Raw genomic sequence first — 24,800 nt, 5'->3', positions numbered from 1 at the left:
GAAACTTGGGCAAACCACCTTTAAATAATCAAACAATATAGATCAAATTTCTATGTACTGTATACATGATGGAGTCGAAATTTTGGAAGCATGTGTGTAATATTACGCAGTGATACACCATTTTATGCATGATTTCAGTTTAACTGCTATTATTTCTGAAACCTAAACTACCAGTACCCTCATTTTTGTACAGTATTCATTACATTGAGCCACTGGCTAATTGTAATGAATCTGCAGAAACCAGATTGCCTTGGGTCTGCCGACAGCTGTCATGGCAACCGTTCGCAGCCAGCTTTGCCGGAGGCATTTACAGGGTTACCGGTAGGTGTTTGCTGCAATAGGCAGCAAACGCCCACCTTGTGTGGAGAGGGCTCAGCCCGTGAGAATTCTCTGTGCACCTGTAGCCGGCATGTGATGTAATAGTATGTCACATGTCGGTTAGGTGTTATCTTTCAGATCATGTCACATTCAAATCTTTCAAATTGCACCTTTCCAAATCTCTGGTTCTGATGAATAGAGCTGATTCTGTCTGTTTCATAAGCGAATGTGTAAGGAAGCGCTCTTCAGGAAATCATTTGTCGCAATGTACGTGATCCAAATAACGGCATCTTTTAATAGACAACGTGTTTCAGTCCAGAACATGGACCTTCGTCAGGCTGTATCCTGATACCCTGGTACTATATGTCAGAGAACCACATACTTTAATATGATACCAAAGGTATGGTTCTAGGCACTATATACCACAAGTTAATAGTTTCTAAAGTGAACTTCAGCCTCTCAGCATGACTCATCTCAGGCTCTCTTCAGCTCTTTTCAGTTTATTTTCATAGGACTCTGGAGAGTATTTATCATAGGTAAATGGGTGGGATATTATAACCTACCCTAGGGTAAAAGCTGGTGATAGAGTCTCTATACATTTCTACATTTTATCTGTCATATGCTGCAACAATTTACATATACCTTATTATGGTTCTTAAACTATTTATGTTAGACTATATTTATTTCTTAAAAACTATTTAAAATGTGAAAATCATGAATATTTGTTTTATATTGCAGAATTAATTGTTGTTTTGTTTTTCATTAGAATTGTTCTGATTAAACTTGTAAAATGTAAATTTAGGAATATGCTTTTACAATAAGATCATAAAACATTCCTGCTCTGTTTTAGGGGTTTGGTGGCTCAAAGCTAAGCTCTTTGTCTCTTGGGCAAGGACAAGGACCAATAGCCCTTCGTATGACTGAAAAGGCTATAAAAGAAGGTAGTTGGGTAGTACTTCAAAACTGTCACCTGGCTACCTCGTGGATGTCCACACTGGAAAAAGTTTGTGAGGTATTTTCTTTTCTAATTAACTATTAATTTTTTGCATACTAGATGCTAAGCCTTAATTATTTAAAACAAAGTAATCCAATATATAAAATTAATTAATGGACTAGAGATACAGAAAGATGTAATGCAGATGTCAAAACAGAAGAGTACAAGTCCTGTGCTTCCTACAAACTATGTCCTTGTCTACTTGCCAGCCCTTTGCTAAATCGCTGGTGATAGATGGAGGACAATCACTATTCTGAGTTCATGCACAGCAAAGTAAGACACACAAAGAGTGAAAAAAGAGTGAAGTCAGACACACTGGGTCAAACCCAAGACTGCGATATGGTACAAAATCTAAAGGCAAAGTCTAGTCAAGGATTCAAGCAAAAGGGCTCAGATACACAGCATGTACAGAGAGAGTATAATAAGTCACCTGAGGGTTTAAATGGAGTCTATTATCTAAGCTACTATACCATTAAGTCCTAATGAGCTTGCTGATCTTAAAATAATAATAATGCTCATACTATTTACATCTGTAAAGTAGAGCTGGCAGATGAGCTGCAAGAAACAGCAAGCATCAGCCTATTGTGACTGATGCAAGTGGCCAATGTGAAACTGGCCATCTGCAGCTTTCACTAAAATGTTTGAAATGTTTCTATTATATTTGAATCATGCAATTTATTCATAATACCTTTTATTTTTTGTAAGCTTGCTTCACTGCTGACATGGCAGTTAACATTAGTTAGTATTCAATGCAAAGTTAGTAATAATGAAAATATGAATTAGTAAGTGCATTCAGCAATGACACTTCTGATTCAGACTTGGTGAAGGACAGTTTACTCTCTGACTTGACAGTAAAACTCCCGGACTAATAAGATAGAAGCACATTGGCCCTTTTTCTGTGTACCGTGAAGTGTGCAGCTGCTATTTGATTCCAGTAATTATGCTATGTTTCTGCAGTGAAGGAGTTAATGAAATCTCACCTTATTTCACACATCTATGTCCTTGAAAACATTCTCATTGATTGGTTTTGAAATAGCTAGTTTTGTGTGAGTCAGGTCTGATAACATCTAAGCCACATCCGAGGTGAATGGGATTTTCATATTTAATGTGTATGCAGAGTAAGCCAAGAAATGGAAAATATATTTATAAAGTCAATTGCCTTCAATCTACAGTAGAAGTATCATTATCTATAGATTAAAAGTTTTGTACCTGGGAAAATGCTCCCTTAAATTATTTTGAAACATTTTAAACAAAATTTTAATGGTATTTAACATTCGGTTGAATAAAGAAGAAATTTATTTACGATAACAATTGCTTACTATTGGTATATTTTATTCAGATTTCAATATTTAATATGGACTTTAGCCACTGCAACAGGTAAACCGGCAGTAAAAATGTTCAACTGATGTATAATGTATTCAATAATTTAGAAGCCTGTTTAATAGTGAAGCAATATAGCGATAAGGAGCCAATAAGCTGAGATTCTACGCTGCAATCATCTCATATTTTTGTCTCGGATAAATCCCAAGAAAAAGACAGCTAAGCCACCAAACCGGCTAAGCCACAACAACCCAGCCTTTTATCAAATACTACAATGGAGTGGCATAATTTTACAATGAAGAATAATTGGATACTTTTTCGATGTGTCTTTTATTTTGAAGAGGAAAAAGGGAAATGCTATGTGTGTAGGTGGTAGTAGATTGACAGCTAGTGCAGGGTCAGTTGCCTGCATGTGAAAACAACATAACTTCTGGTACACACCGACTATAGCATTGCACATGCGCAAGATAAGTAGAGACATTTTCTAAAAAATGTGACTATTCCAGCTAAGAAGAAACTATGTAACAAATTATTTATTAAATAAAATGTTTAAAAAAAAATCAGTTTTTTATGTCTCTTCATCCCAAAATAATGATCTTATAAATTACTTAAAAAGACAAAAAAAATCATTAATTACTACATAATAATAACAGGGGCATTTTAGATCAAAAAGTCCTACGAAACCAGTAATATTACTGTGAAGGGGGCATTTAGTAGAGCAGAAACATAGCTTTGTGGCCGAAAGCTGATGAAGCAATGCAGATAATTCTTGCATAGTTTGGATTGCAATGTGGTTGCCTTACCAAGCACTGTGCTGTACATTAGTTTAGAGGCCATGCTTGATATTGCTGCTCAGCCCCTTTAACCTGAAGGGAATATACTACAAACGTGGCCAATGGATATGACATAACAGATTTATTAAACTGAAGCAACACTACCTAGGTGTCAGTACTGTCATTACATATTCAATTATGACTTATCCTAACATATCTTGGAATGTCCCTTGAAGGCAAACTTTAGGGGTTAAATGATGTCAAATATATGAAACACTTAAGAGTTATGTGAAAACCTGACTTATAAAAAGATGTCATCTGAGTTTACTTTCCAGGCATAGAATTGCAAAATGCAAGCTAATAAGGACATCATCTTGTGCCGTTTATAAGTGGCATTACATATTCATGACATGTTGAATTTAGATTGCATTGTATGTTTATAGTTTAATGTTTTGTCATTTCACAGGAGCTGAATCCGGAGACTACACATCCAGATTTTCGCCTCTGGCTTACAAGTTATCCATCACCAAATTTCCCTGTCTCTGTACTGCAGAATGGAGTGAAGATGACAAATGAGGCACCCAAAGGCTTACGTTCCAACATTATCCGCTCATACCTGATGGATCCTATCTCTGATCCTGAGTTTTTCACTAGCTGCAAAAAGCTTGTTAGTAATATTTATTAGATTTGTAGAAAAAAAACAGTTTTTTTTGTTCATTTACATTATGGTACATTATAGTTCCTACATATTAAGTGGCTAAAATACATTACTAGCCTTTTCTTGTAACTATATGTAAAATAGCTGCATGTATTTGTAAAATAGAAACTCCACTAAAAAAATTGAAAAATTAATCTTGCTTACAGTTAGGCTTTACAATACAAATATTTTATAGTTCACGGTTTGTTAAACATTGTCCAGACGTGGCCACAACACAGATGCCAACTTATAGGATAAAGGAAATCTACCATAAATATCATGCATGCACCAGGGACTATGGATCCAGCCACTGTGACTTGGTAAACTTGTTATATTTTTTTTATCCATGGCCTCCTTCCTTCTAAAGTCAATATCTAAATTATGGTGGTGAGCCTGAAGGGCTCTGAATAGCATTAAAAGAGCCTCTCCATGCTGCAGCTTCACAGACAGTATGCAACTTTCCTGTCCCACTGTGTGACATCAGGCAGAGAAGGAGGGGGAGAGCCTTAGGAGTAGGGGGAGGGGATGTAACAGCCAGAGCCCTTACACTGCTTCTAAAACCAACATTTAAAATTATGGTAATGAGCCTTATGGAGGTGTTACCAGAACCACTCCTAGCAGGTAGTTGCACTGCGCAGAAGCACTTCCCCCTCCCACTGTGTGTGATGAAATCTGGTGCAGTGAGTAACTCCAGGGAGCAAGGCTGAGAACTGCTCCTGCACAGTGTAAGAGCCTGTGAAGCCAGAGCACAGAGAGGCTCTGATAATACCTCCATGGCTTTCATTAGCATAACTTTAAAGTTGATTGTAGTTTTAGAAGGAAGGAGCGAGAAGGCCATGGGTAAGTAGAAGGAAGGAGGCTATGAGTAAGTGTCCTTGGCCTCTCATCACATAATAGTAAGCAAAGTCGCCATTTAAATGCTGTTGTGCGTGTGTGTTGCTATCTTGGCTGGAGCGTCAACCCCCAAATGGCGTCATCAGGGGACGTTGATCCATTGCTGTGACTGTGTCTATGTGAGACTCCCCAGCATGTCGTTCAGCTCAATGTATAATGGTGTGACACAAAAAATCCCCATATATTGCATACACAATTGCAGTAGTACCCTAGGGGGTTTTAAAGTACAGTAGAAAAATGTTAAAATCAATTAAAAGGTTTAACAAAAAGTGACCAGAAAGTCATACAGTCTCCATGATGGTAGCAATGAAAATGCCATCTCATCCCCCAAAGAATGACACCTTATACAGTTCTATACACTGAAGTATGAAAAAGTTATTGGCCTCAGAATATGGCAAAATTCATTTATTTTTGTACAAAAGATTTACATTTTTGAAATATACTAAAACAATAATACTTATATAAATGTGCTATCCCCACAATCATAAGACCTAAAGAATAAAGGGGAGGTGTCATTAGGAGCGAATAGTGAACACTGTAAATACAGGACCCCAAAGAATATGGCACAGATGTGGTTTTTGTTTGTCAATTTCACAACATTTGAATTTTTTTTTCCCAGTACAAGGCAGGGAATATTAGATGTTATCACTAGCAAGAATAATTTATTATGCAGAAAACAAGCCCTTATCAAAGGGGTTATCCTGGTGTTAAAAAATACTGAGGGCCGGGCTGGGCTAGTTAAACATAATAAACATGTAAATACCTCGTCCGGCGCTGCTGATGTCCCGCGCTGCTGATGTCCCGCGCTGCTGATGTCCCGCGCCGCGGTCCGTCTCCTCTGTGCGCCAGTTTGTATACAGGGGCGCACAGGGAGCTTCCGACCAGCTGAAAGCTCCCGTCCAACAGCATCTCCTAGCGCTTGCAACGCTGAGAGATCGGGATGGATGGGAGGAGCCCACCACATCCCGGACTGGAAGCTCCCTGTGCGCGGCTTCTGTGCTCCTGTAAACAAACAGGGGCGCGGATCAAACGGACCGCGACGCGGTACATCGGTGGCGCTGGAGCAGGTAAGTACATGTTTATTATGTTTAACTAGCCCACCCCAGCCCGGCCCTCAGTAATTTTTAACAGCTGGATTACCCCTTTAAGCTCTGTACATAGAAATTTTAAAAAGTTATGGAATTTTAAACGTAGGGAGTAAAACAAGGAAACAAAAACTAAAAAGGGCTGTGTTCTTGTTGGTTATATTAATTATCATATAGGATTTTACATTGAAATGTGCTAACAAAAAGAAATATTACTTTTTTGTAATCTAATGTATGATTTACAGACTCCACTTATTAGTACAATAACTTCCATAGTAACAAATGATGATGAGAATATTTCTATATTATAAAATATCAAATAAGTTGTTGTCATTTTTATTTTTCAGCCGGAATTCAAGAAACTTCTTTATGGACTTTGTTTCTTTCATGCACTGGTTCAAGAAAGAAGGAAATTTGGCCCTTTGGGATGGAATATTCCATATGAATTCAATGAGACCGACATGCGAATTAGTGTTCAGCAATTAAACATGTTTTTAAATCAATATGATGTAAGGATGAGAAAGAGTTATTGCCTGTTGCTTCTCTATTATAGCTTCATTATAGTCTTATTATGTGTGGACTTAAGGATGTAATTGATATTCAAATATGTTGGTCCACAATTTTCCATGTGTTTGCATCTCACTTTTAAACTGTGTCTTATCTCTTATGCCTCATATTTATTTACCAATCTTCCAAAAATGTGTTAGTGTCTCCAAGTTACACCATGCAGTTATCAGATTGTTTTTAATTATTCTTCCTATAATACATGTCCTTGTTGTCACAGGAGGTACCATATGATGCTCTAAGATACATGACAGGAGAATGTAACTACGGAGGAAGAGTGACTGATGACTGGGACCGTCGGACGCTTCGTAGCATACTAAATAAATTTTATGACCCTGACATTATTAACAATGAAAATTACAAATTTGACTCGAGCAGCATTTACTATGCACCCTCAGATGGAGATGTGAGCAAAATTGTTTTATTTTATGATTCAACAATTTTAACAGTTTATATTATAGATTTTTCACTGAAGGGGAGATTATCATGTTTCAATAATGTATTATTCTACATGTTCTTAAATGCAATTACTTTATATTATTACATTTGTAATGAATTGAAGGACTATGGTATAAAAGAACATATTAACAAATATTGTTGTATACATAGTGGGGCTTATTTATCAGGGCTTCTGCAGCTAAACACTAGCGTAGAAACCCTGAAGCGAAGCAAATCTTAGTGTATTGCTAGTACTTGGGATTATTTACACCTTTCCTCCACCTCCGCGGCAAAGGTGGCTGGAGGAGCTTGAAAGGGGCACGTCCAATAGGGGAGTGAGTTGGTTTGGGGCGTTCCTGTCTCTGCGTCCACGCATTTCATACGTAAAAAAGTAGCTGGCTGCGCCAGGTCCTACCTTACATAGAAATAAAATGTTGCGCCACCACTGGCCAGAAACACCAAGAGGCCTAAGCTGGCCTCTAATTTCAACAGAGGGGAGGCAGGGCTACCATTGGCCGCCGAATGAGAAATAACCCCCATTATGTATCATTTTCAGTGATGCTATGGTGCGTTATAATTAACCAATTCATTTTCTAGACTTGAAAACACATAGCTGTACAGAGATAATGAAATTGCAGACAGATGAAACACTTTTAGACTTGGACTGTAAAATGTAAATGTAACAGCTGTGTTATTTTATGAATCCAAATCCTCAGAAATGATTTACAACCATTGGCTATATCACATTACTAAATATAGTCACATATATTCAATTATTTAGATCCATTTTGCAGATTCACATAAGAGAAGGAAGGGGGCTCCTCCATATTTTAATGCTCACTCTTCATCATTGTAGTGCAGATTATGTATCTTTGCCACGTCTCTTTGTAAGACGCTACAGATAATGGGAAGAAGATAATGGTTTTAAGGTAGTTTAAGTCTCATAAATATAAATTGAAGTTCTGTGCATTTTTTTCTTTCAGTACAACCATTATATTGAATATACAAAGACCCTCCCTTTGAACTCTTCTCCTGAGATTTTTGGTATGAATGCTAATGCTGACATTACCAAAGATCAGTCGGAAACGCAGCAGTTATTTGATAGCATCCTCCTAACACAGGTACGGTACTTTAAAGTGGATTCCATTTTAAGTTTAGTTTTGAAGTTTTTCACATTATGTAAGTATATGTTATTGTAGTGATTTTTAAATTGTTTTATTTGGACTGTTGACTATAATTGTTTTAAAAATGTTTGGGTTGTTGTAGTGATTTTGGCATCCTTTTTCATCTCATCACTTCCTTACTGTTGAAAGTCCTAAGGCTGCATTTAGACGAACGTATGCCCGCACAGCTATGGCCAGGGTGACCCGTCCCCTATAATAGAAATGCACGTCATACGGGCCATGCACACGGGGAAAGATAGGTCCTTTCTTTTCCCCGTGTATGGAGTTATATGGTGCCATGCGTGTGCATCACCGCATTGCTCCGTGCGGCTATTGCTGTCTATAGGGGACGTATGTATTGCCCCAAGCTTGCGGTTGTACATACGCCCCCATATGGTGGTTTGAATGCAGCCTAAGAAAGAGCTTTCTAAGAAATGTTGTGACGGTTTGCACACCGGTATTTCATTTGTGCTTAAGGCTAGGGATCCTATAGTTAGTTAAGATTTTACTACAGATTGTAGTGGTTTGGCTTTTGTAGTGGGTTTACTGCAGCTAAACAACACAAACCTGTTCCTCATGGAATGGTTATTTTATTCGAGAAAGTTAGTAGAATGTGTCAGAATTTTACATTGATTTCGGCCAAAAATTATCCTACATGTGTCCTCTGGTTCAATAAATGTTCATTTGTAAAAAAAAAAAAATTATAGTATATTAAAACACCTATCTTTAAACTATACAACATGAAACATCAGACCTCTCATAGCTTTATAAATGAAATACATGTGAAGATAGAGAAGGTTGAAGGATAACCATGGTATGGCAAATTGTGTGAAATTGTAATATTTTTATGTTGATTTTATGTTGTATCTCTCTGATCAGGTATATGTATTTAAGTCCAGCTATATAGTTTTTAATTCTAATGTCTTTTTTTTTTCTTTCAGAGTGATAGTGGTGTAAGTAAAATGTATTAAATATACTCTGGATGTCCTTTGTGGGACTTCTTTCTGTACTTTAGTTACCATATGATGTCAAGAGGTTTTTAGCAATCCATCACATCATATACTGCTGCAGGTTTTCTGGCAGATTGCAAATAATACCATTCCGATGCCACTGACCGATCATAGTGCAGTGGAAATGGCTTCTGAAATCATACAGAAATATGATGCATGGACTCCCTCCAGTGTCAGGGCTGAAGATCAGGCCCCCAATTGTTGTCCTTGCATCAAATTTCTGTATAAATATAATTTACTTACTCATTGCATTTCCCTCTTGATACATATATGTTCTAGTGCTAATATAAACTGAGGTGGTGGCTTATCTAACACTAGTCCAAACCAGTCTTTGGTTCATATTCAAAAGGTGGTGGATTTTTTCACATTACAAACTACTACAAAGTGTACTAGTCTATGGTTCTTTTTTGTATACATGTGGAATAGTATACATCATCATTGGAGGTTATTCTCTTCACAGTTGGGATAAGGCTGTGACAAAAGATTTGGTAAAGAATGAGAATTATTGAATGTATTAATGGTGAGCCTGGTAAAGTCTATACAGTACTGAAATCATGTTATTCTGTAGGTATTATAAATGTATTTTTAAAAAAACGACGGTACTTTCTGTCATCTGAGGAAAAAGAAATCAGCTCACTTTCTTTGCCTCTCCTTCCATAATGTCACAAGCATAGCTGGTTTTTGGAGTTTTCTACTGAAAACTGAGTTGTGTAAATTTGGTAACCTTTAAAAGTCCTCAATTTTTTTCTTAGTTTAAGTGAATTTTACGATGGATTTAAATGTCACTTCAGCCTTATACTACTGTGAGAGAATAGTCTTTATGTGAACAGAATGGCTATAGCTGGGCTGTCCTTATGTCTTACTCTAATTATGTAATTGAATTAGTTTTGTTCAGTCTGTAAAGTCTTTTCATAGTGGTATATAAAGGGAATTGAAGTGAACACATTTTTTATGTGAGAACAGACATTTTAACAGTTTTCTAGCGGATAAGGCACACAAATCATTTTCTCCCCGCCATTTTCTGGCATTCCCCGATCCAATATGAGCTTGTCTGACCAGAAAACCGTCAGAAACTGTACCAAAAACTCTGCCAGTTCAAGAACTGGCAGGGGTTTGTCACAGCCTTTTAATGAATATGATTGCAGGACGGCCTGCAGGGGGAATTTTAAGACTGGCGCTCTAAAGTAAAGCAGCTCCTAGCCCATTTTTAGCAGTGATAAACTACTAGCTTCATCAGAATCCTCCAATAATACTAACAGACATGGCCGCGAAGTACAATAGGAACACCGGACCACGCCCAAAGCTGGACCCTCCTACTCTATAGGCCGGCGGTGACTGCCGTCACAGCCTCTTAGTCCTGCCCCTTCATGAAGACCTTGAGCGCGGTCCGGCATTCCTACCGTACTGTGCGTCAGTGTCTGCTCGCTTTATCCAAGGGTTTGGGTCATGCTAGCAGTTTATCACTGCTAAAAATGGGCTAGCGCTAGGAGCTGCTTACTTTAGCGAGCAGCTCCTGGTGCCTTTTTTATGGGTGACAGGTCCTCTTTAATGAATGTTTTCTTCTGACTTTTTTGCCCTTTTATTTATTTTTTTTAAACATTGCATTCCTTTCCCCTGCAATGTTATAAAAAACTTGGGTGAATTTTTAAATTGTCACCAGTTAGGAAAAACTGTCTGTTGAATACACTTCAGACCCAATCTGGCCCTCCTGACATTTACAGTAGTGACCAACAAGATTTTAGGACAAACATTTCAAAATTTAAAAATAACTACTGCCATCACTTTTCTAATGATTTCATAATAAGATGGGCCTCATTTATCAAAACTGTCTGAGAGCCAAAATGTTCTAGTTTCTCCTGCCAACCTTTTAGAGTTCAGCTTTCACTTTATACACTGCTGTGGGTAAATGGAAGCTGAGCTCTGATTGGTTGCTATGAGCAACTAGAAGAGTTTTGCTCCGAGACACTTTTGATAAATCTCCCCCAACTTATCTAGACTCTTAGTGACTAAAATATATGTACAAACATTTTTTTATAAGTGTTTTGATTAATTCAATTGTTCTGCATAGTCGCGAACATCCGGAGGTGGAGGCAAATCTTCAGATGAAACAGTTTATGAAGTGTCTGGTGACATCTTAAGTAAACTCCCCCCAAACTTTGACACTGATGCTGCACTGAGAAGATACCCAACCACCTACGCTCAGAGCATGAATACTGTATTAGTTCAAGAAATGGGCCGATTCAACAAATTGCTGTCCACCATAAGAGATTCTTGTGTTAATATACAGAAAGCAATAAAGGTAAGATTTGGTAACAATTTTTGAAATAATAATTGTTATATTTTGCAACAATATTTCAGTTTCGTTGGTTGTGGTAGATATAGAAAGTTTTGTGGCTTTATGTGTCCACATGAGAGATAGAGAAATAACATGGGCTGGACGGTAGAATCTTGGTAGAATCATAGTATTACAGTGTGATAGCAGATTAGGTTAAATACAGATGCAGGTCCATTATATATCAACCTACATTGTCAATCAGAGGAAGGCAAGGAAAAAAATCTCATAAGACAGGTGCCATTTTCCCAAAACCAGGGGCAAATATCTTCCTTTTCCAAATACTGTATGGCAGCCAGAATAAATGCCTGCATTTAATTAAATTCCCTCCTAAGAATCCAATGTTTTCATAATATGTGAAGCTTTTTCATGGAAGAAATGTTTTTTCATACCCCTTTTGAAATTGCCCAGTATCTTTTAGCAGTTGATTCCATACTCTTACAGTAAAAAAAAAACAATTCAAAGCTACAGTTTTTGTTGGCAGCCCTGGGAATTTCTGTAATTAAATGCTTATCTATATGTATGTGAGTAGTAGCAGTATATTCCAGGATTGTAGATGGATGTGAAGCACTCTGGTGTACTGGTGTGACTTCTGTTTGAATACTACAGCAGTCACTCGGGGAGGAGGGGCTGTGCTGTGTTTAGAACTAACACACCAGGGAAACAGAGTGCTCCTAACCTTGCTACAATCCCAGAACATAAATGCATTTTTTACAGTCCTGCTACCACTAACAACACACATAAAGGTTTTTTTTTTTCAACCAGATCTCCAAGGCTGCTACCTAACACTGCCTGTATGGTCAAAACCGCTGACATATTCCCTGAATAATATAATTAGAAAGATCTCTGCACTGTCAATTCAAGTTTTTTTTATATTTTAATCAGATCGCCCTATAAATGACGTTTTCCAAATAGAAGAACTTCAAGTTTGAAAACCTGTCTTTGTTCTCTAATATATCCATTATCTTACTTACCTTGGTCCCTCTTCTCTGTCCCCACTCTATTTTAGCTGCTCAACTTAGTCTGACAATACTGTTCCCTCACAAACCCTTGCTGATACTGTTATAGAGTTATTATCAGGGAGATGCTCTAGGATAGCAACTCTTAGAAACCCCTCTAATATTTTTCTATCTACATTTTTAAACTATTCAGTTTCTGTCCTATTTTGTAACTTTTTTAACATTTGCACTACATTGGCTCTGCACAAGCTATGTGGACCCACCAGCTCCTGCATTTACCTGTCACTTAGTTCAGAGGTAGGAAACATGGGGGCACATTTACATACCTGGTCTGCGGAGTTCCCCGAAGTTCCGAGTCTTACCAGAATGCGACTCTGCTGCGATTCACTAAGATCGTGCGCCCGATATCCTGCATGTGACGCTTCCCCGGTTAGGTCCGGCGGAGTTCACTTTCTTCTTCCTGGTGCATGTAAGTGCTTGATCTTGTGAAACAATTTGAAAGTTAAATAACGCGCTCAGTCCAAATCAGTCGGATCGTACGACGGCCCGCCCCCCGATTTCTGTTGCATGAAAGCCAGTGCAGCTGCGTCACAATCCGATCACATGTGACACAATCCCCAGTTAAATACCTGTCCCAGTGCTGCCAAATCTGAAAACATCAGAAAAACAGATGAAAGTGCGTCCACGGACCCTTAGTAAGAAAGCCCCAGTAAGTACTATATTTTGAAACCTACTAGATCAACTGGTAACTCTTGTTTTCTTGTTTCTGTGGTCATCTTTTCAATACATTCATACTAAATTAGCAGGACAATTTATCTTTTAGACCACTGATGGGCAACCTTTTGAGCTTGGTGTGTCAAAATTCACCAAAAAACCCGGCATAACTTGGGTGGTGTGTCACCTTGACAAAAAACTATCAACTACACCACCACAACTATCAGGAGCTGCAGAGGAGTTTGTGGAGTTGATGGCCGGGTCACCTCTCCTGCTGAGCCCCAGGATGATACTTGTGCTGACTGGAGACACGAGGCACAGCTCTCACAGGGGGAGGGGCCGGCCCGGGAGAGGAGGAGTGCTGGGAGCTCAGTGCGTGACAATCTCAGCCTCCCGGCTACTGCACCTGGCCGAGGATGAAACTTAACTCTCCGGCGGCCGCGAGTCACTGAAAATGGCTACACGTGTCAGCACTGGCACGCATGTCATAGGTTCGCCATCACTGTTTTAGACCAACAATGTTGTTATTTTATGTTATTTCAGTATAGGTCCACTATGCAATCTAAAATCTATATTTCTGTGTGTGTAGCAATGCTGCTGGCCTATATTACATGCAGAACAAGTCCAAATCATGTAAAGCTGGTCTAATTAACCAATACATTGTTTTATTAATTGCATACAGGGCTTGGTGGTTATGTCCGCAGACTTGGAAGAGGTTGTTATGAGCATGCTAAAAGGAAAAATCCCTGGTATGTGGATGAAGAAATCTTATCCAAGCCTCAAACCTCTGGGTAGTTATGTTAATGATTTTCTTGCAAGGCTAAAATTTTTACAGGTAAGTAATTTTTACGCTGAAATGAAGCTAGATGTAACATTAAACTTAAACCTTATCAAAACTACAATATCATCTAGTCTGACAAATACAACAGATGTATAGCAGTGATGCATACATGACATGAATAGGAGAGATGAGAAGAAAAAGAAACAAGATGTAAAAGCTTTATAGATGTAGGCTACTTGAGGACAAGGTTATGGGTAAGGAAGACAAGTGATTGTAGATAATTGTCTTCATAGAAGTTAGAAAAATATTTAACATATTTCATAAGTCTTGGGTTTAATATTTTGCTTCTAAAAAAGATCTAAACCATTCATTCCAGAGTTATGCTATGTGCAGTCTGTGTAATAAACCAAATGTATTGGGAATGGCTTTGTTTAGTGGTGCAGCTCATACTGAATATCAAGGCTTTTTACTTTAGTTTTACACAGCTTTGTCAACATAGGGCTATACACTCTTAAATTGCAGTAGGTAATATGGAAATTTAGACCTTCAGGGATAGGAAGCTGCTCAGTGTCCTATAGTACCAAAACATGTTACCTGTAATGTTAAAAATACATTTCTCATTTAATAAAGTAAGGGGTGCTTGGTGTGACTCCTCTCTGACAGCCTATACTGTTACTGAAATGTGACAAAATCTTAGATAGAATGTGTTACCCAAATGTGGATATTGATGAGACCTGGAGGGCCATATTAAATGCAAACTGGGCAAACTAAACTCGTACCCACCCAGACCATTACACACAATAAGAAGCAATAACAAAGGCATGTTAGTTTAATTGGTTAATTTTATTGGTTACGTTTTTCTGTGGTTAATGTGAACTAATGATCTGTACAGACTCATGTCTTCATGTCTACTAGACATTGTAGACTAGCACATGAGTATGGTTGTATAACTTACTTTTCTGTAAATTGCATAATATGTGTGACTATATATATGTACACAACATGATGATGTTCTAGTAGTCTTATTGTATTAATCTGTACAGCTATACATATTTTTCAATAAACAGTTTAAAAAAAAATTACATTTCTCGTGCTCTCTCACATTAACTCTATAATGTGCCATTCCTTTACTACTCCTATTAGAAATGGAGTAATCTAAAAATAACAACTGGGTATAACTATTACAATAGGAAAATGGGTATGCTCCAGAGTAGTGGGCACTGGTTGGACCCTATATGACTGTGTAGACAAAAATGTAGACAAAATATACATTTTCCAGAAGACATACATTATCTGTATATTTTTTGTATATTGGATAGTGGCTGTCATATTTTACAGAATAAAATGTGCAGCATAAAGCAACTTGCTCTGTGGCTCAGTCGGCAGCATGTTAATTCATTCATGTGGATTTTCATAGTAGATTTGTCACTCTGTAAATATTGAAATCTATGATAAATTTACTGTGCATTCCTGTGATGAAATCTGAAAATTTACTGTATGTCCCCACCCATTGGCTGGAATACATGCAGTTTCTATGGCAGTATTAGGTGATATTTTTGAGCCAAAATCTGGTTGGATTCTAAGGCTAAATGCAGATGACTAAAATCTGCCGCTGATTTATTTGCATGAAAATGTCTGTATACTTTGAAGTCTCAGAAATACACAGTAGATTTTCCAGTCTGTAGATAAAGTATTCAAATTTTTTCACTGATTGTTTCATTGCTGTCATCACAAAATAGTTCCTTTTTTTTGCTCATTAATGTACATCCCCATATTGTTGCACCACATCTTGAGATAAAAAACTGAAATGTAGCTATTTTTGCGATTTATTAAACAGGAGCATGGCCATAAGTATTCAGACCCTTTTGCTGTGACACTCAATTTTAACTCACATGCTCTTCATTGCATTCTGATTCTTGCGATGGTTCTAAGTTTTCATTCTAGTGCAGCTGTTTAATTAAACTGATTAGGAAAGACACACACCTGTCTATATAAGAACTCAAGGTTCCTAAGAGCACAGTGGCATCCATAATTCTTAAATGTAAGTTTGGGATGACCACAACTCTTCCTCCACATGGCCGTCCAGCCAAACTAAGCAATGATTGGAGAAGAGCCTTGGTGAAAGAGGTAAAGAAGAATGCCAATATCACTGTGGCTCCAGAGCTCCAGAGATGGAATAGGGAGATGGGAGAAAGTTCCACCAAGTCAAGTATCACTACAGCCCTCCACCAGTCTGGGATTTATGGTAGAACTTTTTTGGTGTTAATTCTATGCGCTATGTGTGGAGAAAACCATTCACTGCTTATCACCTGCCACATACAATCTCAACAGCGAAAACATGGTGGTGGTTTTCCAGCTGCAAAGACAAGATGACTGATGGCAATTTAAGGAAAGATGAATGCAGCCAAGTACAAAGATATAATGAATGAAAAAATCTTCCAGAGTGCTCTGGACCTCAGACTGGGCCGAAGGTTCACCTTTCAACAAGACAATGACACTAAAGATACAGCTAAAATAACAAAGCAGTGGCTTCAGAACATCTTTGTGACCATTTTTGGCTGGCCCAGGCAGAGCCCTGACCTATACCCAATAGAGCATCTCTGGAGAGAATTGAAAATAGCTTCCACCAACATTCATGATCCAACCTGAGGGAACTGGAGAGGATCTGCAAGGAAGAATGTCAGAAGACCCCCAAAGCCAGGTGTGAGAAACTTGTTGCATCATTCCCAAGAAGAATCATGACTGTACTAGCTCAAAAGGTGCTTTTTTTCAATACTAAGCAGAGTGTACATTAATGAGCAAAAATTACCTATGTTTTGGTTATGAGTTGCGCCTGCTATGTGCACCTACCTAGCCTAACTCATGCATGGCATAATGATTTAGTGTAGTCAATTGAAAATGAAAATGTACATGATGGTATTTTTATTTGCTATATTAAGCATATAATATTAATATAACACAGGATTGGTATGAAAATGGAACTCCTCCAATTTTTTGGCTCTCTGGATTTTTTTTCACACAAGCATTTTTGACTGGAGCACAGCAAAATTTTGCTCGCAAGTACACTATTCCCATTGACCTGCTTGGCTTTGATTTTGAGGTTTTAGAAGATAAAGAATACAAACATGCACCTGAAGATGGTAAGGAACTGTCACTGCTTCTACATTTTATGTGTATTTTAGAAAAGCTTCAGTTTAGATATTCATACTCATCTTAGCTAGTTTTCTTCCTCAGTTTTATGTGACAGATAATTCTGAAGCTGGGTTGTAATTGGGATGATAGTGAAGATAAGTTCTATTTATAAGTCTAGAACAAATAAAACTATTATAGTTATTTTATACCCAGTGACAAGTTTTATACTTATTATATCTACCTTATGATTTCTGTTTGTTTTTAGGTGTATACATTCATGGATTGTTTCTTGATGGAGCCCGATGGGACAGAAAGAAAAAGAAGTTAGGAGAGTCCTACCCTAAGATTCTTTATGATTCAGTTCCTGTGGTTAGTAGAATTGTCTATATTATCTAAAAACTTAGAAGCATTTTTTTTTACTATATTTCATCAAATCAGTAGAGTGTTAAGTCGAAAAATGAATGGCACATGAAGTCGCACTGAATGATTCCATTTTCTAGTAGGTCTTATTGGATAAAATCTGTGCGAAAGTGCTACAGCAGATTTTGACCTGGTATTTACACTCAAATTTGCTGACCCCTGTAGAGTAATTTGTGAGCAGTGATATTCTATTATACTCTATGGTTGGCCTTGAAGCCAAAGCTTCTCAAGTTGTAGGGTCATGGTTCTGGTATCATTCGATCCGGGTGAATCCCTGGATCACATTGATTCCAAACCTGACCCATTTGCTATAATCCTATCCAAGGATTTTGATATCTCTGGACCCAAGCATTCTAGATCCCACCAGTGGGATCTCCTGAATATCACAAATCCAAAATTGTATTTGTTCTTCTGGTGAGATGGATTATAACTCTATAACTATCCCTATTCAACCTATTGGTTTAAGAGTTTTTATGGCCCTTTGTCTATTTGTGACTTGGGGGTGGATACATATAGACGATGTAACTGCAGAGGTCCTTTGAAGCTCGGGCACATGCTGTGTTCATAAACAACCAGCTCAATTAGACCAAGTAAGCTGAGGCTGGGGGAAATTGGGGTAGGAAAAGGCTCCCCTCCCCTGGTCACATATATCACACCGCTCATCCCTATTCATAATGACAGTGATATACCCTGGACTAGCTTTAGTTTCGTTCACATGTGAAGCACCTCCTAGCAATCTTAATTTGCTAGTGGCCAGTTTTAATACAAATAGAGACAATTGTGAGCCCCAAGTTTTTAAAGAAGTGCCAGAAAAATTCTTTATCCTTTAGTAAAAAAATACATGTTCTAAGCAGCTCTTAAAAATTAGATAAATGCAGGCTCAGACAAACAACAATACTTACTCAACTTATTCCCCTGGGTCATTAAAACAAAAAGATGTGTGAAAATGTAAGGAACCTTGTGTATTACCTGTGGAATGCTGCGCAGCATTTTTATAAGGTAAATCCATAGTGTAGTGTATGGGATTTATGAGAATCCCATACACACATTGCAGAAAAAATCCACAGCACAAAGCCAATTTACCGTATATACTTGCGTATAAGCCGAGACCCCTAATTTTACCACCAAAAACTGGGAAAACCTTTTGACTCGAGTATAAGCCGAGGGTGGGAAATGGATTGGTCACAGACCCCCCGCCGGTATATAGCCAGCCAGCCCCCTATAGTATACAGTCTGCCCCCAGTAGTATACAGCCTGCCCCCAGTAGTATACAGCCTGCCCCCAGTAGTATACAGCACTGCCCAGCCTGCCCCCAGTAGTATACAGCACTGCCCAGCCTGCCCCCAGTAGTATACAGCACTGCCCAGTCTGCCCCCAGTAGTATACAGCGCTGCTCAGCCTGCCCCCAGTAGTATACAGCGCTGCCCAGCCTGCCCCCAGTAGTATACAGCGCTGCCCAGCCTGCCCCCAGTAGTATACAGCGCTGCCCAGCCTGCCTCCAGTAGTATACAGTGCTGCCCAGCCTGCCCCCAGTAGTATACAGCGCTGCCCAGCCTGCCCCCAGTAGTATACAGCGCTGCCCAGCCTGCAAAAAAAAATATACTCACCCTCCGGTAGCCCCGATCTACAGCGCTGCTCCCCAGATGTCGTGCGGGTCCTCTTCTGGCTTCCGTGCCCGTCTCCTGTACATCGCCCTGGGCGCCGCCATTGCTCTCTCCCGAAGACAGAAGACAGAAGACGGGTGCGGAAGCCAGAAGAGAACCCGCGCGGACATCGGGGGAGCAGCGCTGCAGATCGCGGCCACCGGAGGCTGAGTGACTCGTGTATAAGCCAAGGGGACATTTTTCAGCACATTTTTGTGCTGAAAAACTCGGCTTATACACGAGTATATATGGTATGATCTAAAGTAATTAGAACTTAGAAATGCATGTCAGGGTACAGAAATCAACCTTTGCAATGCAAAGTTAGAGCTCCACCCTCCACGGCAAATTGTCTCATCAGTTGTGTTAGAAACCTGTCAATTTTTTTTTTTTTTTACCCCAAATGAGGTTAGATATATACTGGTCTTTCACATACATACACACATACATACACATCTTTCATACAGTATTTCCCTTCAGTGAATTTACATATAAACAGCCTAAGGCCCAGTTCACTCCACCATTTGATGCCCACTACTTCTTATCATTAAAATAGCACAGGCTGCAACACTTTTGCTCTTATGTGGATTATGGTGATTAGTTTAAACTGAAGGAGATGAGAAACCAATACAGTGACTAGCACAGACTGGATTACTCTACATCAGGGGTCCCCAAACTACGGCCCAAGGGCCACATGTTTCTATCAGGCCCCCATCGCTTGGATTGCCAGCACCGGGCCCCCACGGCCTTCAACAGTTGGGCAGGGGCTTCCGTCCTTCCGCTTTATCGCTTTAGAGGTTTCAATTGTAAGAAATAGATGGGTTTTAGAAATGTTTTTAGACCCGCTGCAGATGGTGGAAAGACAAAGTTCTTTTTGGCAAAGATTAAGTTTCAATAGGAGAGAGGATGGCAAAGAGACAATTACTGGTGTTCTGCAATAAGGCGGGGTGATATTATATTCAGAAGTATAGTTGTCATCAGCATAAAGCTGATACTGAAAACCAGTCCTGTTGATGGTTTGAAGAGAACCTAGGACAGAGCCCTGGGCAACTCTGACAGTAAGAAGAAGAGAGGAGAGAGATCCAAAAAAGACGACAAAGTACGGTTGGAGAGATAGGAAGAAAAACATTGTCCTTCAGGCCAATGGAGTGAAGCATCTCACCGAGGAGATAGTTGTCCACAGTACTGAAATGTTGCTGAGAGGACCAGAAGAATGAAGAGAGAATACTCAACTTTGGATTTAGCATTGAGGAGATCATTGGACACTTTACAAAGAGCAGTTTCAGTGATAGTACACAAGCCAGATTGTTGGGGGTCAAGGAGGGAGTTAGCCTAGAGATACAGTCCAAAAGTCTGAAGATGAAAGGGAGATTAGAGACTGATTGTTGGTTAACACTGGAAGAGTCCAGGAAAGGTTTAATTGGTAATGGGGTAAGAACAATGTGCTTGAAAGAAGAGGAAAAGGCATCAGAAGAGATAGAGGTTGAAATTTTTTGTGAGTTGAAAAGTGACTGCTGGGGAAAAGGACTGCAAAAATAATATTCATAATTTTTATATAGTGCCATGTAAATTCTGCAACACTTTACAAATTTGAGATATGAGGGGATGGGGTCATTGATTCAGGTAGTGGGGCAAACAGAGATAAGGACCCTGGACAATTCTTTCTCCATAATTGACTCAAAGTAAGATGGCAGTCTAGCTGTTGAGTAGATGGTGTCACTTTCACTGAAATACTTACAGAGGAGTTTATGGTTGACAATGATTGCAAGGTTTCCAGTTATATGGCTGTAAAACTTACCCAAATCATCGCCTCTCCATCACTGTGCTTGACTTCTTTGCGCTGAAGTTCTCCAGGTCTTTTAAGGGGCCAAATATGGGACTATGTATTATGGCCAAAAGCTCTAAGACAAGGGTTGAGTTTGCATGTCCTGATTAGTGCGATCAGCAACAGGGCACCCACTGTGACATACAAGCTGACCCTAGTGGCATCTGTCCTGGTTTAACCTCTTTGCTGTCATGATCATGGGTAACTGCAGAGTTTCCTCTGCAGCTCCTATGGCTCCCTGGTACATAATAGTGGACTCGCTGTGTGGGGTTTCTGTCCAAGGTAAATTAGTTATTATTTGCTGTTTTATACAATATATAGTAATCATTTATCTTGATTTTTTCCCTGTTTTTTTCTGTCTTTTGTGAGATATTTTTGGCACATTGCAATTTTTGTGGCATTTTGAAACGTCCCCCAAACATTTGTTTTGCGTCAGTAAGACATATATATCTTCTATTCCAGGTGTGCTAAATGTCGCAAATGACATTTATCATTTCAAATTGTGCAAAATTTGCAACATTTTTTGGTTGCAAACAAAAAAGACGAAACAATACTTAAGGAAAACTTAGAAGTCACTTGAGTAATTTGTAACAAATGTCTAAAAAAATGACTTAACAAAACGAATAAGTGAGGTTGATAAATTGCCAAAGAAGTAGATAGAAAAACTAGCCAAAACAGAGATCAAATAAATGAGATCAGTGTAATTTGCCATGATCTTGTTCATCTGCGGTTGTATTAATCTGCTTCTAAGACCTTCTAAAGACCATTTTTACTATTATAATTAACAGCCCCCCCCTATTGTAACTAAAGAAAGTTATTCATTTCGGCATTAATAGGACACAATTTTGTGGAAAAAATGCAGTACCACCCTTATTGTTGCTATTTGCACATCTTTTTTACACATTAATATGAGCCTGAATTCTTATGTATATGTAATGTACCCTTTTCTCTATTTTTTTTTGTTTACAGATGTGGCTCAAACCTTGTAAGAGGTCAGAAATCCCACAACGACCAAGTTATCTTGCACCAGTTTACAAGACCAGCGAAAGAAGAGGAACATTGTCCACTACTGGACATTCAACCAACTTTGTTATAGCAATGACCTTGCCATCTGACAAGCCTCAGGAGCACTGGATCGGGCGAGGGGTTGCACTGCTGTGCCAACTTAACTCTTAAAATATATTCATAGAACTTTCACCTGGTTTTTAAAACAATGAAATATGTTTAAAAAAGGTACAGAAATAGAATTACAATAAAATCATTTTGAAGACACTTGTGAGTCCATATATTAGATACAATTGGCATGTCAATTAAGTTTTAGCAATAAGTTTTCATGCATCAGCTGCAATGCCACATAGAATTATGGGATGTATCAGGAGAGGGACAGATGCTCATGATAAGGACATAGTTTTGTCTCTACACAAATCAGTAGTCAGACCACACATGGAATATTGAGTACAATTATTAAACACCAGTAAAGAAGTTGTTGGTGAATTACAGTACAAAGAAAAGTGATTAAAAATCAGTTGTTGTTTTTTCAATTTAGCGTAAGAATAATTCTCACCTTATGTCTGATATAATTGAGCATATCAGACTCTTGGAAAGCCAATAGCTGTGATGCAGCTTGCCTGGAGCCACGCAGCAGTTTCCAGGGGCTCCATTGTTCAGAGAAATAGCATGTACACAAATGGATCTCTCATCGTCAAAGAGGCTCTGCATGCACAAATGTTTAGATCCTTCTTAAAACTCCTTTTATATCTTTGTCACTATGCGTTTCATTTCTTTACTACCTTCGTCAGGTATGCCACCGAAGTTATCATATTTGGGATATTTCTTGCTAGCTTTTTCTTTTCATTCACATCTAAGAAAATTGGGTACCAATTGGTTAACTGGTTGTCCTTTATTGGTAGGAACTAAACACTTTATACAGAGAACCTTCAACAAGACCTCCTGTTACTAGAGCAGTAGTCTCACTATTACAATATGTTCCCGAAGTACAGTAGTTTGGTTAAACCCTTACACCTGTCTATTTTCCAGTTTTAAAGGACTGACTTTTCACTTCCTGTGGTTTGTATCACACTCTTTTTGTAGGTGGCACTTTGACTGGTTTAAGAAAGTATTATCTTGTTAGTGTTATGGTTTACTAGTGTATAAGATTGTTAGCAGCTATCGGTATTCATAAAACAATCTATGGCTACCTTCTTAAAAATAAGGACCAAACAAATAGCATTCTGAGATTTAAAACCCGTTTTAATATATAACTTAAAAATGTTCACAGGTCTACACGGTTTATTCTAGAATATGCAAACTAACCTTTTGGGACTTTTCTGCTTAAACTGCTAACAGAGGATATGAGGACAATACATTCAATTAAACAAAACTGCAAGTGTATGTACAGAACATATTCTAACGTAAATTAATTAGTACGTTTAATTCTTATTCATGAAAAGTGAAAATCTGATTTACAAAGCTAAAGTAATAGAATACTAGGGGTCTGTTCACAATGCGGCTTATTTACTAAGGGTCCGCGGAACGCACTTTCGTTGGATTTTGGAAATTTTGGGATTTGCGCCGCTGCGACAGCTATTTAGACAGGGTAACAATGGGGGAATGAGGGCCAAAAGGGTAATTGGGTAACACCCATAATGAATCCAGAACAAACGAGTATATACAAGAGGGTGTACATTAAATAGGATCATACAACTTTATTTGAAAATTTACAAAGGCATAATTAAAAGCATTTAAAAAGCACTAATAGTGCATAAGACAAAGAACAAAACATTAGTCCTGGCAGGTAAAGAATCAAATAAGACAGTGGAGTAGGCAAAGGATACAAAAAATGTCATAGAGTAAATTCAAAATACATAAAGATATAAAGATAAATTCATATTGTCATCGTATCCAGCAGATAATATATGTACAAGTGCAATTAATGATCCATAGTTACCTACATAAATGTAATGTATAGATCACAGCAAAGCCAGGAACTAAGGAGGAATCCCCACGCGTTCCGCCTGTGCAAGCAGGCTTCCTCAGGGGTAGTGTGTAGTCTTACATGTAACAGAGTGTATTTATATAGCGTTCCCTACCTCTGGAGCCCAACACCCAACAGGTGTGAGTTGCGGTCCACCGCGGTGGCGTGCGTGCCAACCGCCGGAAACGGGAGTTAACACTGTGTTTTAATTGTTTTTTCGTTCTCTGCCTCTGGAGCCCAACACTCACTTTACACATACTTACATGCCAATTCAATTATATTTTTTCTTTATATCTACACTTACACTTTCTCACCTTTTATTATATGTCTCCTTTACTTCCTATTTATTATTGTTCTAAACGCATGCGCATTATCTTGAACAACTGCCTCGCGATATATGTGTATGACGGTTCCGATCGCGGCCGTCATATCATTCTGCGCATGCGCATGAAATTTCTTTCAAAATTTTTCCCCCCGGAAGTGATGTAACTTCAACTTCCGGTTCCCGATCACGTGGACCTCCCGTTTCCGGCGGTTGGCACGCACGCCACCGCGGTGGACCGCAACTCACACCTGTTGGGTGTTGGGCTCCAGAGGTAGGGAACGCTATATAAATACACTCTGTTACATGTAAGACTACACACTACCCCTGAGGAAGCCTGCTTGCACAGGCGGAACGCGTGGGGATTCCTCCTTAGTTCCTGGCTTTGCTGTGATCTATACATTACATTTATGTAGGTAACTATGGATCATTAATTGCACTTGTA

General features: G+C 38.7%; 1 protein-coding gene across 1 annotated transcript in view; it reads left to right on the top strand.

The window, feature by feature from the left end:
- DNAH7 (dynein axonemal heavy chain 7) overlaps positions 1-22,331 on the top strand; it is a 185,016-nt gene extending 162,685 nt beyond the window's left edge. The window contains exons 55-64 of the mRNA XM_072120857.1: positions 1,169-1,330; positions 3,872-4,072; positions 6,429-6,590; positions 6,866-7,051; positions 8,067-8,204; positions 11,325-11,555; positions 13,944-14,096; positions 17,005-17,182; positions 17,440-17,543; positions 22,029-22,331. Of these exons, the coding sequence (XP_071976958.1) occupies positions 1,169-1,330; positions 3,872-4,072; positions 6,429-6,590; positions 6,866-7,051; positions 8,067-8,204; positions 11,325-11,555; positions 13,944-14,096; positions 17,005-17,182; positions 17,440-17,543; positions 22,029-22,235 (1,722 nt within the window). The 3' untranslated portion in view covers positions 22,236-22,331. The remainder of the gene's footprint in view (positions 1-1,168; positions 1,331-3,871; positions 4,073-6,428; positions 6,591-6,865; positions 7,052-8,066; positions 8,205-11,324; positions 11,556-13,943; positions 14,097-17,004; positions 17,183-17,439; positions 17,544-22,028) is intronic.
- The last annotated feature ends 2,469 nt before the right edge of the window (positions 22,332-24,800 follow it).

Source organism: Engystomops pustulosus, chromosome 8 (genome assembly GCF_040894005.1).
Source record: "Engystomops pustulosus chromosome 8, aEngPut4.maternal, whole genome shotgun sequence".
Lineage (NCBI taxonomy): Eukaryota > Metazoa > Chordata > Amphibia > Anura > Leptodactylidae > Engystomops > Engystomops pustulosus.
This window is presented reverse-complemented; position numbering and strand designations above follow the sequence as displayed.